The sequence below is a fragment of the Macaca thibetana genome, chromosome 14, assembly GCF_024542745.1.
Source record: "Macaca thibetana thibetana isolate TM-01 chromosome 14, ASM2454274v1, whole genome shotgun sequence".
Classification (NCBI taxonomy): domain Eukaryota; kingdom Metazoa; phylum Chordata; class Mammalia; order Primates; family Cercopithecidae; genus Macaca; species Macaca thibetana.
This window is the reverse complement of record NC_065591.1, coordinates 79845485-79862302: the sequence shown is the minus strand read 5'-3', so window position 1 is coordinate 79862302 and position 16818 is coordinate 79845485. Positions and strand designations below refer to the sequence as shown.

The window sequence follows — 16818 nt, the reverse complement described above, 5'->3', positions numbered from 1 at the left end:
AAGGTAAAAATGGGGGTAGCACTACTTAGGTGAGGGTATAAAAAACACACAGGGTTATACAAAATCGGTTAATGAATGTCTCTATCCACAAACCCCTCTACCCTCAACCACTCCCACATATACCACCACTATTTCCAGATCAGTAGTTGTCAAACTGTGTGAAGAGGAAGACTAGCCCTCTGAGATATACTATTAGATAAGAGTTCTGTAGTCAGGTAACTTTATGACTACTGCACAATCGTTCCCTTCTTTGAGATGGGAGGAAGAAACAGAAAGTCTGTTCTCCTATCCCAACTTGAATCTGCCTTATTTCCATTTACACATAATTCATACACACCTTTCCCCTCTGCTCCCAGTTCATTATGGTGCTTTAGTTCCCCTCATGCCTTCCAACTCAGAATGAGAAACTGCTTTTCTGTTTAATATAAAAAAATTGAACACATGGCACATTCCATGATCTTCTAAAAGACTCTGAGAAATCCTATGATTAAGAAACACTTTTGTATTATTTTTAACTTAACATCTGAAATCATTTAACCATAGATGACTTTTTTCCCAAAGCATACTATGAAACATCAGAACCCACTTTGAAATACTTTAATGAAGAATTTTGTTTGCCCCTCCAGTCTCATATATGACTTAACAATAATACTTGGGCAGTGTTGTATTATTTTCCAGGTGTTTTATTTTCAGTGCCTGTTGCATGCCAGCACTATTGCTAAGTTCTTTCATATATCTCCTCTCACTTTATACACATCCTCAATAACCTCATGAAGTTGGCATTATTTTCATCATAGATTATAGATAAAGAAACAGGCTGAGAGAGAGGTTATGGTGACTTCCTGGAGGTTACACGAGTGGCAATTGGCAGAGCTGAGATAGTTCTGAGTCTTTCTATGGCACCTTTTCCCTTCACATTAAATAAATAGAGACAAATAATAAAAATTCAAGATACCAGACAATTCTGAAGCTAGAGGATGTAATTGAACTTCATCCAGAAATTCAAAGCAGAATGTCAGTCAGTTAGATGTTGGCAGCTAAATACTTCCAAAAAAGTTATGTTTGTTCTGGAGGGGCAGGGGATCTACAGATAGAGATGGGAATAAGACTAACTCAAGCAAAGAACACACTGAGGGAAGGGTTTATGGTCTAGTTCAGTTGCAGTCTAGTAGAGATGAAACAGGGGAGTTCAGTTTTAGCCATGTTGGTTGGGCGTCAGTTTTGCGGTCTGAACTTATTCTGAGTAGGTAATGTGAGCCCACAAGGTATTTTTTGGATGAAGTATGAATGTAATTACACTTACACTTTAATAGGAGTAGTTAAGAGACAATCTGGAAGGAATATGGAGGATGATTGTAATGAGAGAGAAGAAACTAAAGGCATGTGATCAGAGAGAAGACTACACAGGACATGAACTGGGGTAAAATGTTACAGTGACTGTGTGAAGAGAGCATGTCATGTCCATCATCATCTCTAAGCAGAAGTTGAAGAGCCCTGGACTAACAAGACAATCACATAACTGACTGCATAGCAAATTAAAGCATGGAGTGTAAAGCCTTTGATGAATAGTGCCTGGTCCATGAAAAATGCTCAATGATCATTTGCTGAATAATAAATTATTGCATCTAGTTACATGATATTTCAACTATTACATAAGAGCTTCAAATTGATGTATCTCCTCTTTTTAATTTTCAATTACAAGTTTGTGGAATGAAGAAAAATAATGTTTTATTCCATATCTGAAAGTAGAAAATTATATAACATATTCTAAGTGCTGCCTCAGGGAGGTTACCCAGGCTAAGAATGAGTTGTTATCTGACTATGGAATTTAGGAGTTAGACCTCAGGAATTTGTGAGGGTTGGGTCGACAGGTTCTATGGTTGAGGCCAGCATTTTGGTAGTTAGCTGGTATCATTGACACTCCAAATAAAAAAGTGATTAAAATATTAATTTCTTTAGCTTTACCAACACATCCATTTTTACACATAGTTCTTCTTCCTATTTGTTTTCACCCAAGGTAACATTATTCTAACAATGCTGGCAGAAATAGTTTCATTTATGCTATCTGGAGAAGCAAGAGCTTCAAACTCTCTACTAAAGAGTTAAGGGCTAGGGCATAAGAATCATATATAAGAAAAAAATTAACTCTCTAGTTTGAGAGAGAAATGAATTTTTTAAGCTAGAATTGGCTCTTATCCATAAAAGTTCTTAAGTGAGGAAGATGATGTTAAAATAATTATATGTACTATGTAGTCACAAAAATACATAATATTACTCAACTTCTACCTTTGCCCCTAGTAAAATATTCCTAATTCTCATAATTCTGCCATATGGGTATTATCTCTGCCTTATAGGTAAGGCCAAAGAAAATTAAATATTTTGCCTAAGTACATTTAGTTATTAAATAGCACTGAAATCACTTGTGGAGCAACAGAATATAAAGAACATTTTTAAAAGAACAAAATTAAGACTCCAACCTATGTCTGCTTTCCTGCAAAGCCTACAGTAGTTCAGCTCAACTTTTATAAACTGGTTTATTCAGTCTTCCTTCCATTTCACCTAAAGGAATGGTATCAAATAATAAGTGGAAAGCAAAATAAGGACTGGCAGCTGGACCTGTAAAGTAAATTTTCTTGTGAACATGTTTTCTTTTTTACTTTCTACAGAAATCACCCACATCTAAAATTATTTTCAGTGAAAGTTGAACTTGTCACTCTTCCAAAGTCCTTGTTCATTCATTTATTCATCAGTCATTCGCTTAGTCTGTATGTCTTCTGAGTGCCTACTGTTTGCAGGCACTGTGCTAGACACCAGGATGGGGCAATGAAACTCCTGGAAGCTCCCAGTCCAGTAGAGGATACACAAACAAAGCATTACATACTGACCAGTGATAAGTGCCAGAATAGAGAGATTCCTGCTCAGCCTGGGGGACTCAGGGGAGATTTTCCATGGGAGGTATCACTGAAGAATGACCTGAAGGAAGAAGAAGGAGGCAGGAGATTGTATTCATTGGAGGACCAACTATGTAATGTTTAGATATTTCATCTGTGTATATCATTTAACTCTAACAAGAATCTCATGAAATATAGTGATGATTGGCCTCATTTTTAAATTAAGGAGTAAAGGCTCAGGCTTTTCACTTGTCCTTTATTTAACAGTAAGTGGTAAAACCAAGTTTTAAAGCTTGACTCCAACATGCTTTCTCTTTCCATTTTATTCTACTGTTTCTTAGGACAATGATGTTTCAGTCTCATTCCTCAGTCTTGGCACACAGAGGTACCAGAATAAAAGCATTTAATTATCATAAAAGTAAATTGTGAAACACAATTTCTGTCATTTCTACCATAGATAGCCCTCAATAAATAACACTTTGAATTGAATAAGTCTAGGAAATACCGTGGCTAAGCAGTTTATCCTATATGTGTCTCAGTCTCCTCATCTGTAAAACAGAGTTAATAGTTTATCCACCTCTCAGGGTGTAGTAAGGGTTAAATGAGATCATGTATGTAACATACATGGCATGGTGCCTAAGTGTTCAATAATAAAGTGTTTGATAATTGTTAGCAATTATTACAATTAATATTTTGTATCTGGTTGACCATTTATCGTTTCAAGCTGATTAATGAGAAAGTATTTTAACTAAAGGCTGCTGTATTTCATGAATAGGATTTGTTAAGTCTGGCTAAACAATAGTCTTCATGCTTATCTTTATTCTTTCTTTTCAAGACTGATTATTGGGTACCCCAGCACTGTTTCAGTAAAAGACTCACAGTGAGAACAATTAAAATCTCACTGAATTAAAAACAAAATGTTAATAGAGGCAATATCTATGAATATCCTGGTTCTTAATGGCAATTAGTGGTAAGTCATACATTATATATTGGATTTGGAAAATGTATCAGGAATAATAAACTGTCAAAAAGACTCAAGAACTGTATCTGCCTAGTATTAAGGTTTTGGGGTCTAGTGCAGAAAAGGCAAGGATGTTGAACTCAGATTATTTTTAGGGGCCAGGAACTTAAGAGAAATGCACATTTACAGACATTTACGCATAAAAATAAATAAATAAATGGATCAATTAATAACTGCGGGCCACATGTAACGCATTGTGGATGGTTTGTTCATAACTTTTGTGATTTAGAAAGAAGCAGTAGTCAAAAACAGAAAACTTGGGTCCTCATTCCTTCAACAAACGTTTGTAGGGAGTAGTGGGTTAAGAGCAGGGGCTCTGTTCTTGAGCCTGGCTTTGCTATTTGACAGTTGTGGAACTTTCAGGGATTGAATTATGAGTGTCTGAACATGGGCTGCAAAACCCGGTGCCAAAAGTTTGACTTGCTGGCTGTGTGACCCTGGGAAAGTTATTTAATTTCTCCATACCTCTGTTTCCTCACCTGGTTTTGTGGTACAAAACTTAGTAATAAGTTATCCATAGGCATCAGTTATTTTTGGTAATATTATTGTTTAGATACCTCACATGCATTAGGCACTGTGCTTGGATCTAGGAATACAAATATAATAAAATATAATCCTTGTTTTCAAGGACACAGGCAACACGCAGTTAGGATATAGTGGTGTCAATGGAGGCGGGTACGAAGTACCGGGGAATACTAAAGATAACGTTTCACAGTGCTAAGAAAAGGCTATTCAGTAGAGATATTTCCAGAAACAAGGAGGTATGCAGGCAGCCAGAGCTAAGAGGTGAGGTGCATTCTATAATAGCATGTTCCCTGTGAGGTTCAGCAGCCTGTGTGATGCTAGGCAGGTCACTTTCCCTCTCTTTGCCTTAATTTCCTGATGTGTTGGAGAAAGCAGAACGAATTCGTGATACCTAAGTTCCCCTCCACTTTAACATTTGGTGATTCTCTGTGAGCTTGGGGATGTTTCACGGCTGAAACAGAGCAACAGAGGTAGCTAGGATGATGGGAGGGAGATCTCTTGGTATGTAAGTGGGGAGACCTAGGAGGTATAAGGCCCTAGAGCTACAGAAAGAAGGCACGAAAAATTTGAAATACACTTTGGTACCTAAAGAATAAAGGACAGAGGCTGAAGTAAGGCCATGGTGGGGATGAGGGACGCATTGTCAGAGGGACACAATCTTTGGAGCTGCCTTTGTAAACTTTTCTTTATACCCCATTTCTCCATGCTGACAATGTGACTCTGTCCTGTGTTAAAATAAGTGATAATATGGTTCAGTCTGTCCTTCCCAATGCCTGTTAGACCAAACTCTGGTAACTTTCATACAACAGGGCATCATTGAGACCTGGCTTCTCTGTGTCACACTGACCGTGTATGCCTTCTCTTCATGGAGATACCATGGCAAAGTGCAAAACTGTGGGTTTTGGATTCAAATAAACATTGGCTTGGGCACTAAGAAAATGCAGGCCATAGACTCTAAGAAGATCGCAAGGAGAAGATAAAGAGAAAATACAGGCAGAAGCCAGGTTCTGACCTTTCCTATCCCTGAGACCTTGCACACATCATTCTCTGGACTTCACTTTTGTCATCTGTTAAAGGAGAGCGGAGCTCCCACCTCGGAATTATTGTGGTGATTACGTGAAATGCCATATTCTGAAAATAGTGTCTGAAACATAAGGTCAGTTTAGGGGAGCCCCAGTAGAAGCTCATGATTGCAGTGGGGGAAAGCAGGTACCCAAAGGAAATGGGAGGTTGATATGAGGGACGAGGGAGGACAGAAGTGCTTAACAGACAAAAATACAGGTGTCCACTACACTAGCACCCATGTTAGGTATTAATGACGATTAACAGAAAGCTAACAAAATCTTTGCCACTTATGTGCTCAATAAACAAGTGCTATATCTTCTCAGAGAAAGGATTTTTAAACCCCTGTTTTGTGTAATACTTTTTACAGTGGTGTTATTATCCAGCAGGCCATCTGCTCTAATTAAAATTTCACAGGGCTGAGGAATTTAATGCCCTAACCTTGGAGTCTCGGGTACAGTTGGTGTTTTGTTTGAGGTTGATGTATTTGGAAAGATTATGGGAGGATGAATTCTTTGCCAGCTTCTAACTAGGCTGATGTGAAAATTTTCTGCTAGGGTTTTCTTTTTGTTTTTGGCTCTCTGGTGCTGGGGGCCAAATATTAAATACTTTGCCACAAGACAGATGTTCTGAAGAGCTAATTAAAAAACTGACAAGTACCCAGGACCTCTGATGGTTAGTTTATGTGCCTTCCTCCACTGAAAGATCAAAATCACTGTGGCTTAGAGTGATTATATTAAATCATATTTCCAGAAAGTTTACAATTGGAATAAAAAGGACAGTGTCTTTAAAGACATTCTTAATTATATGAGTGTGTCTCAAAATTGGCTGCACATTTTTAAGTGGAGAATCTTTTTAAAAAATTATGAACAATTGTATTTTTTAAATTAAATGTGTTTAAATTTCAACTTTTAGATACAAGGGTACATGTGCAGATTTGTTATATGGGAATATTGTGTGAGGCAGAGGTTAGGAGTATGGATCCCATCACAGTGCCTAACTGGGAATTTTTTTTTTTTTTTTAATGCTCATGCTGGGGCTCCATGTCAGACCAATTAGATCAATGTCTGGAACGAGGGCCCTGGTAAAATATTTGTTTTAACTCTACAAGGGATATGAATATACAGCCAAGATTGAGAAGTTATAATTTATACATAATATTCTAGGATCTAGGCCGGGCGCGGTGGCTCAAGCCTGTAATCCTAGCACTTTGGGAGGCCGAGACGGGTGGATCACGAGGTCAGGAGATCGAGACTATCCTGGCTAACATGATGAAACCCCGTCTCTACTAAAAATACAAAAAACTAGCCGGGCGTGGTGGCGGGCGCGTGTAGTCCCAGCTACTTGGGAGGCTGAGGTGGGAGAATGGCGTGAACCCGGGAGGCGGAGCTTGCAGTGAGCCGAGATCCGGCCACTGCACTCCATCCTGGGCGACACAGCGAGACTCCATCTCAAAAAAAAAAAAAAAAAAAAAAAAAAAATTCTAGGATCTATTTTATTCCTAGGCTACACTGTAATGTATGTATGAAGAGTAGGATGGGAACTGGAATTGGGATAGTCTTGATTGAAATGACAGATTGGCTAAGATAATGTTCTGCTCTGGATAAGTTACTTAAGCTTTTTTCTAGCTCCCTTACCTTTAAAATATGACCATTAACTTTCCAACAGATGTTTGTGAATATTGGATGTGAGCATTATTTAATAAACAAAGCCCCTGCTTAATTAACTCCATTTGTTTTTAGTAAAATTCTTTGTTAGGAATTTTAGCCTGTTTCTGAGACTTGCTTATCAGTATAAATGAAAGATTCTGAGCAGTGGCACAAAGAAGAACATGCATTACCTTAAAACAGCACAGTAGACCATCTTGTCATCCTGCAGATATAGAAATAAATCACAGTGAGATCCATTCCAATTTTACATGTCCTGAAAGTCAGAGTATATACATTTCCTTTCTAGCAAAAGATGCCCCTGGAAATGTTGTGACTACTTCCTATAACAAATGCAAATAAAAAATTCTATCTAGTGTTTTTCACTAATGCCGGCAACTCTGTTTCCATACAATTACCCAGAAAATGTGGACTTGACTGTGTCTGTTTGGATGCCAAGTAGCTCGATCAATTATATTGCAATCTAATTGCCCAAAGGGTCTGAACCTGCAATTCTATCAGGCAGGACCTGATTATCCATGCTGACCTTGGGTTAAAGGGAAGAGGGAGGTTTGTTCTATAATGTTATTTCTTCTCCTAGCCTAGGCCCTTTGGCTGTGACCTCATTGGCATATAGAAAGTCAGAAAGACCAGAAATGGTTCGAAGTGTGCCAGTAATACAAATCAGTCTTGCCTGATTCCTGGTTGCATGCACCTACCTTGCATGCCGGAACCAGGTGCTCTGCCCATTCTATTCCTTTATTTATTTTGGGAAATATTTGGGGGGAGCTGAGATAAGGATTTGGCTTCAAGCTAGTGCTTTAAACAGTATATATCTTGCCTTTTGTAGTAAACATGTGGTAAATATTAGTATTTACTCTTCTCCCTGAGCTCACAGCTGGCCATCCCAATTACTAGTGTGTGACTTGGGGCCAATCACTTTCCCTTTCTGAAGCTCAGTATCCTCACCTGCAAAATGAAGGAATGGAAAACACACACACATTGTGTTCTTCTGATGGTTAACTTGTATGAGGAGAATAGATAGATAACATTTATTGAATGTGTACTGTATGCCTTTCACTGTTCTAAGTATTTCATGTTTCAAGTATTAATATATATTAACTTACAAACATTTGTGAGGTAAATTTTTAATTCTCTTTTACAGATGAGGAAACTGAGGCATGAAGTGGTTAAAGTAACTTTCCTGAGGTCATGCAACCAGGAAGTAAGGGAACTAAGATAAGAGTTTGTCCCCAGGCCTGTACTCTAAACACTCTACCCCTTGCCTTTTTGTAGTGTGCCTGTGGTAAATAAAGTTGAAAGCGTTTGTGGTTCTTCCTGGCTTTCTCTTACAATTTCTAATCTGAAATAGGTATGCCATGACAGCAGCACCTAGGTACACGTGTATTAGGTATTCATTAAATAGTTATTGATAGGTTAGCTGTTAAAGTGCTAAGGACCGGTACAGGCTTGTCTAGTAATGGACTTTTATAGTATTGTGATTACTGACGTTTCACCTGCAAAAAACCTCAATGGCTCTACTTTGCAAATTTAGTATTCAAGGCTCTACAGTGATCTGGCACCCTGATGCCCTTTCCAGCCTTTTTATACTTTTGCTATTTACACAAACCCTGCTAGTGGGTAAGCTCCATCAGGAATGAGATGTATAATCTGTATATTTGTATGCCTAGTACTTAGTGGAAATCTACATACTATTAATTGGATGAATGAACCTGACTCAGTCACCATGAACTGCTGCTCTTTGTACATGCAGTCTATAAGCAGACACTACTTGGCTCTGCCTGTTTCCTTTCTCTAGAGCCCATCCTTCATGGTCCACTCTCCTGGGCCTAATACCATCTAGACTTTACTCGGTGTATTAAAACTCACACACAATTTAAACAGCGTTATCTTATATTTTCACTTAAATGACCCTGCTAAGTTGCCACTAATTTGAGCTTAGATTTTAGTTCTTTTTCTCATAATGATAATGGATTTTCATTGATTTTCCCACACTAGCATTGACTTATCCTCATTAGATTTTGTCAATTTGCACATTAATGAAAGAAAACCTATTTAACTGGCATGTTAATATATGAGTGGAGGTTTAAAAAACACTACTGGCAAATCTAACGTTCATCATATATGAAGAAGGGCCCTTTCTAATGTTTAAAATTGTTTTCCTGTCATATAAACATGTTTTTATTATAACATATGGAAGAGAAAGAAACTAGCATTATTTAACACTTACTGGGTGTAACACTAAAGAACTGACTTTTATTTGTGATTGTTCCTGGTTTCCTGAACAATCTGGAAAAGGAATGCAGCTTAGCAAAAGCTGGGCTTTGATGTCAGAAAGACCCCGTGTAAGCTCTGGCCTCCTAGCCCACTTGCTGTGTGATCCTGGGGAAGCCTCTTAACCCCTTACAGATAAGCTTTCTTGTTTGTAAATATTTACATGAGATATGGTAATATCTCATGTTTGGTATTTGGGGTATAATTTTGTTGCCTCCTTCTCCAACACACAAGCAATAGCCAAATGGGAATCAAAGTATTGGCTTATGAATGACCGGGCAAGTACGTTAAAGCCATCCAAATAGGGCTTCTTTAATGAGATGTGGTGGCCCTTAAACCCAAGGCCTGGAAGGCTGGGTGAGGAGACCCCTTTTTACCTTACTGAATGGGAGACAGTAAAGGACCATTGGACAGGCTTCCATTCAGTCACAAAGCAAGTGGCAGGGCTCCGGAGCAAAGTATTGAGCTGGGTCCGTTCCAAAGAGCAAGGCCCTGCCCAGGTCAGTTGGTTGCCTGGGAACAGGGAGTTCAAGTGTGACCCTTGGACATGACACTAGGAAGAGGAAGAGTGGCAGAAGACATGCTAAGCACAGGCCATGACTTTAAGGCACAGGAAGTTGTCCAACAGGGGATGGGGCAGAAGCATTGCCATTCTCTAAGGACTGGATTTCATAGAGTGAGGAAGATACTTGGGCTGAAGGAAGAAATGCCATCCCCACCACTACCCCAACAATAATAACAAAATCCATGAGGACAAAAAACCTAATCTTTATCGATCTTTATCATAAAGGATTTTAAATGGGATTAAATAAGATTACTTATTTACTATTGGAGTCCCTAGCAAGTTCACATTGTGAAAGCAATAATGTCTGCTACACTCTGTCAAGGGAAGCAAATTTTTACTAGGTAAGTGATATCATCAAGACCATTTTATAGTTGGGGAAAGGGAGGCTTAGAGAAAGGAAGACTGGTCTGGTAAAAAGCAACAACAATAATATAATAAGCAAAAAAGCAACCATGCCTTTACCTTGTGTTTTGGATTTAGAAACCCTGGGAAACATTTTTTTTAAGGCTCTTTAAAGGTGAGATAAATAATCAGGCTATTTGTCTGGAACTCCAAAGTTACCTTAAGCTTTCATTGTTGGTGAACTCAGTTTTGGGCTTGAAGGATGGGGAACCTGCTAATGAACATTTACAGCTAAGGTCATTAATCGTGGATGTCGTATGAAAGCCAACACATCTTCTTATATTTTCCAAGTAATATGACTTCATTCGATGATCTCAAAATATATCAACAACTTTGACATACATGCAAAAATCAGGGATAAGTACTTCCACTTCAGACTGGACAACAAGGTTCTGTAGTAAAACATTTTAACAATGAGAAAGCCTTGTCTCTTTACATTAAATATGAAGAAATACATCAGAGAAGTTCTACAAATTATGATTAAAAACAATCAAATTTAACTTTACTGGAGATCTTTACTTTTTACCTAAGCAGAGATATTTATTTTAGTACACTGGTAGTATATATTCTGTGTTTCTCAGGTTTCTGACCAGGATGAAAAAAAGCAGTTTAACTTACACTACTGATATATTTTAGATCCAAATGTTTGCTCCATATTTTTTCCAAATTCAAGTTTATTTCATTTTTGAACCTAAACTTATATTTCCAATTTTACTTTTTTCTTTGAAGCGTTATATCCATCTGGAATGTCTAGATAATGCCATGGTTTATTTGGGGGTAATAACCCCAAATCTCAGTAGGTTAAAATAGCAAGATCATCATTCTCATGCACACTACACAGCATGGGCTGATTGGGGTACTTGCCTCTACTTGATCTCACTCACAGACCTTATCCAAAAGAGTTTCCATTTGCTGTGCTTCCACAGGAAGAAAGAGAGAGAAAAAACATAGGAAATTGAGCACTGGCTCTTATTGCTCCTATATGAAAGTGACACACATTACTTCTCACATTTTGATGCCCAACAAGTCACATGTCCATGGCTAAGTTCAAAGAGGTCAGAACAGTGTACTCTTCCCCATTTAACTAGAGGACAGAGACCCAGAAATATCTGTCAAACCATTAATGAATACTATAAAATATGTCTTATCATTCTTATTTTATATCAAGGTCACAAAAATAGTATGTGGCAGAGGGCAATTATAAATATAACTCAGATTAAAGGTTTATGTTTCTTCCACAATATTATTATAGTTTGAGTGTGTGAAAATGTGAAAATATGAAAACTGCCCTCTAACTGAAATTTAACCTACTAAGTAAATTCACCAAACACCATTCCTCCTATATGACACAGCAAAATAAATACTTCTTTTGTGAGGAACTGAACAGTAAAGTTCTTTGAAGGAACAAGTAAGTGAGGGGAACAGGAGGGGGATGCATATGTATCATATAGGAAGGAATATTTAAATAAAATTGTCACATATAAGTCTCTGTTCTAGCATTACTTCAGAGTATTGAATAAGAAAAGCTGTTTTATTTTTTCCCTCATAGGAAAATATAAACATTGATGAAGCCTCCAGATGCCTGGTGAAACACATACTTGCAAATGAGTGTGACCTAATGGAGTCTATTGAGCCGGACGTGGTGAAGCCCCATCTCACATCAACCAAGGTTGCCAGCTGCTCTGGCTGTGCTAAATCCTAGTAGGCACCTTTGCTGGTGTCTGATAGGAATGACCTCATCATTCCACGAATTGTGCCTCTATTTTTACCATTTTGGGTAAATGTCAGGATAGAGATACCACATGTGGCAAGCCAAAGATCTATGCCTCTATTTTTTCAATGAGAGAGAAATAGCAAATGTTCTTTCTATGCTTTCCTCACCATCATCACAGTGTTTACAAGCTTTTGAAAATACTTAGTCTGTTACAAACTTCTGTTGTGTAACTGACCAAAATTCTGCAGGGCCACGGTCAGCCCTGTTATTTGCTTCTTTTAATCAGCAAAGGCCTCAGGTCTTAAAATAAAAGGGGAGAAGAATAAACTTGCTGTCAAGTTAAGCATTGGCTTAACTTGCCCTGGTATCTCTGTCCAGATTTCAGTATATTCTCTGATGGTCTGACAGCCCTATTAAGTAGATGTGATATTTTCTCCCAAGATGACTTCCATTCTTGGCAGACCTGAGAGTTGCCTCTGAGTTAGCTCTTTGGAGTCATGAACACAGGCGTGCTATATTTTCCTTGTCCTAATTGTCTCTTGCCATGGCCTGAATGTTGGCTTAACTGAATATTGTATGAAAAGACTTGCTTTCATATGTGCCTTTCTGTTAGCTTTCTCTGACTCAAGCTGTGGGGCTCCTCTATACATGTAATATATATTATATATATTTTCACAGGTGAACAATAAAATGTTAAAAGATGCTGTTTCCCTATTTATGAAAGTGCTTTAAGTTTTTTAGTATTGTGAAGTTTTTTTTTTTTTTTTTTTTTTTTGGACAAAGTAAACAGGGTTCTTAAGGTCCATTTCTAAAATTTTATTTCAAGAAAGAGATGAGAAATGTATGCTTGAAGAAACTGCTGGGCAATATTAAAACTGGGATGAGTCTATGCCATCTATGCCATCTGCATTTAAAATGTTCATATTGACATTTAGGCCAGAGAGTATACAGTGCATATACATATTTTTAGTTAATCAGAGGAATATGTCCTCATAGATTCTGATTAAGAAAGGTGCCAGATCAATAAACATAAAAAGAAACAATAAAACATGGATTGTGACACCTTGCTTTACACAGTGGCTGTGGTGCTGATGTGTGCAGGTAGCTATTATTTTTTAATGTCATTATTTTATATCAATATTTGTAATACACTCACAGGAATCATATTTTTTTTTTTTCCTTGAGACGGAGTCTTGCTATGTCACCAGGCTGGAGTGCAGTGGCGCGATCTCAGCTCACTGCAACTTCCACCTCCTGGGTTCAAGCACTTCTCTTGCCTCAGCCTCCTGAGTAGCTGGGACTACAGGCGTGTGCCACCACACCCAGCTAATTTTTCTAGTTTTAGTAAAGACGAGGTTTCTCAGGATCGTGCTATTTTCCTATAAGGGTCTTGATTTTAGTGGAGGAAATGTGGTAGCCCTGTCAGCTTGGCCTCTTTTACAACTCTGCAGGATCCTGAGATAGAGGATGAGATATGTGGGTACATATCCTTAAGAATCTTGAACCCCCAAATTCTTTGGAAACTCTGGCCTAGAAAAAGAGGCCTTTTACTCTTTCCAGTGGGAGAACAATTAATTGCTACATAAAAGCCCTGCCTCAGTAGGAAGTTTTAAGGTGAAGCTTGCCCATATTAAATTCTGCCCCCATTTCCCCTCATTGCTTCTAGACAAATAACTAGGGCCAAGTCTCAACATGATCTGAGTGGAAAAGGATGATCTGTGTTGCAGGATGAAATGGATTATTCATCAAATGAACTACAGAATCTGGCTGGTAAATACTAGTAGTAATCTAGAGAACATTCCAAAGAACTGGTCTTGAGATACTGAAATATTGGATCATAGAGATAAAGTCAGATAATAGATACTCTACTTATACGAGGGCACACTTACATGAGCTAATTTTTAACATTCTGGCAAGTCTACCTGGTGGTGATTCTAATATGCTATTGGAATGGCTTGGCTCCTTGAAGCTTATAAATGATGCTGGCCTGAAATACATTTTGTGGACATGCCAGAACTACATTGGCAAAATACTGGAGAAGAGATCCAGGGTCTCACAGAAGTGGGAATGTTAGAATGTACTTATTTTGAAAGGTCGGAGAACCTGCCAGCTCATTATGTTGTCCAGGAGAGCCTAGAAGATAATCACTTTACTAAAGCAAGAAGTGTTCCCAAAAGAGGGATGCCAGCATCAATGAGAAACTCAGTAGTGATTGTTCTCTATTGACCAGGCTTGAGATTATAGAGATGTTGCTGTGTTTTTAGGGGAATGGCTTCCTTCATATTTAAGGGTCATTATGTGGTAGACTATTAAATGGTGCTAGTATATCTGGTTCTGTGTCTTAGACAGCTAGGACCAAAATATCAAAATAACAGTATAGTCTCTCACTGTTACTTTTAATAATCTACTTAAGAAAATGAATTTCTCCTTGCCACAACTTCAGGTTGTTCATAATTGGAGGTCTTAATACTTCCACCAGAAGACACAGTAAGGGTTCCAGTAAATCTACAGCTTCAGCTGCTGTCTGATTATTTTTGGCTCCTCAGGTCTATAGACCGACAGTTAGAGAAGGTAGTTACTATACAGACAAGGGTCCCTCACCATAATGATCAAAAGGAAATGGGGTTGCTACTAGATACTGGAGCAGAAAGTAGTGTGTCTGGAACTCATGGGATTCACTGGGGTGCCTCTTGATGCCTCCATCACTGGTGATATCTGAAAGGGTAGTTGCAGCAGCAGCATCTTGATAAGGACATGAAGTCAGGGACTCATACTCTAAGGGATAAATGTCTGAGTTATTGCACTATGCAATGAACCTTGATTAGAAGCAGTTAGAAGCAGTTTGGTCAAGGGAATGAAAATGTTAGGGGAGGGAAATGATGAATATTAATTACGGCATCACTTATGGTCTCAGGATTAACTATAACACTGGAGAATGTAGCTTACCTCACTAACCTTCCTGTTAATATTCTTACTCTCTCTGTCTTTCGGTCTCAGTGGAATTATGGCCAGTGACTTCCTTGGAAAACCAGTGAAAGGACAGAGTGGACTCAACATGCAGCAGGGATGAACCTGAGTGGGCAAGGTGTGGACAGTAGCAGAGAAAATGTCCATATCCCCTCAGCATATGGCCTCCTATTACAATCCTCTGCAACTTTGCCTAAAAGTTTTCTCTGAATATGTGCAGCACATTTGTCTTCCATACTGGACAGGCTAGAGTGCTACAGAGTTAGCACCTCCTGGAGCAGCCTCCTCAAGGCTGACATAAATTGGTAGATGAATACTCCAGCGTCCTCACCCATCAGGTGGGATAAACCTGAGGCTTACTCTGTACTCTCCCTCAGAGGTCACCAATGTGACTGAGGCAAAGTTTCATACAGTGGTAACCTCATAATCACAACCTTTTTGGTCTCCCTTTCTTCTCTATCTCACATCTATTCCCCTACCAGTGCTCCCAAGGATGACCTCCCACTTAAGGTATTTTCATTTTTTATTGAGCTTCAACTACTCAATAAAAAAATATCATAAGTAGGAGGTTATCCTTGGAAGCACTGGTAGGTGACTCTTAACATATCACAGTACCCAGGCAGTAACTTTTATTACCATGGAATCTCTAATCTACTGCTTTTATCTCTAAAGATCCACTGAAATGAGGTATGTGAGAAATATATAGTGAGATCAGAAATGAGTATCTTCTAACCCTTTTCCACCATAGAAAAGTATTGCATATATAGTCTTCAAAATGAATATATATTGATTCATTAGTCCCCTCACCCTCACAACAAAAATTTATTGAACAATTACTATATTCCCAATACTTGGGCTGGGCAGTGTTGTGGAGATACAAATGACTAAGTCACGGTCCCAGATTTTAAGTTGTTATGATAAAGTAGGAGACTCAAACATGTAAACAGTTCACCATGTTTTAAGAGAGAAGTCAGATGTCCAAACCAAGATATCTCTTCTGAACATGTAATTTACTTTTAAATGGAGGGACTTCAGCTTCAATCATGCTTACGGAAATAGAATATATGTTCCTACCATTCTCTTCCTTGAACACTGGGAAAAAGACACATTAGACTATTTTGTTCAGCTAACTCTTTCTGCAGTTTGGAATATTCTTTTTCTTTTTTGCCTGGAAATTTTACCCATAATAAAGGATCAACACAATGTTACAGCCTTATAGCTTTGCCCAGCTCTGTAGGCAATTTATATTTTTTCCAGGTTCACATAGCTCTTGATTGATTCAATCATCAAGCTCTCACATGCTTCATTAAAGTAGTGCATCAACTTCAATTTATCGAACACATCCTATGGGACAGGCACTGGTATGTAACTTTACCTTTATTATGTATTTAACCCCTACAACATATATATAAATTCACTAATCTCCTATTGTATATATGAAAAAAAAACTAGGTAGAGGGACATTGAGCAAATTGCCAAAACTCACATAGCTACCAACTGGCAAAGCAAGGATTCAAACCAAGGCAGCCTAATTCCAATGCCCAAGTTCCTAACCATTATTCTAAGCTATCTCCTCTTAGATTTCTGGAGGTGACGATATTCTGAATGCAGAGCACAACACTCAGCCCAGGAAATATTAGAGCTTCCTCTATGCCAGACACTGCTCAACGCTTTCTTTTTTTTGGAGAGTCTCACTCTGTTGCCCAGGCTGGAGTACAGTGGCGTTATCT

General features: G+C 38.3%; 1 protein-coding gene and 1 long non-coding RNA gene across 2 annotated transcripts in view; one reads left to right on the top strand and one right to left on the bottom strand.

Annotated features, from left to right (window-relative positions):
* Positions 1-12839, top strand: part of RAB38 (RAB38, member RAS oncogene family) — a 62175-nt gene extending 49336 nt beyond the window's left edge. The window contains exon 3 of the mRNA XM_050755566.1: positions 11957-12839. Coding sequence (XP_050611523.1) covers positions 11957-12109 — 153 coding nt within the window. The 3' untranslated portion in view covers positions 12110-12839. The remainder of the gene's footprint in view (positions 1-11956) is intronic.
* The window catches only part of LOC126934772 (uncharacterized), an 84831-nt gene that overhangs the window by 55011 nt on the left and 13002 nt on the right, over positions 1-16818 (bottom strand). The window contains exons 2-4 of the long non-coding RNA XR_007719111.1: positions 10567-10799; positions 7340-7371; positions 2886-2973 (exon numbers count right to left, since the gene is read on the bottom strand). This is a non-coding gene — a long non-coding RNA (uncharacterized LOC126934772). The remainder of the gene's footprint in view (positions 1-2885; positions 2974-7339; positions 7372-10566; positions 10800-16818) is intronic.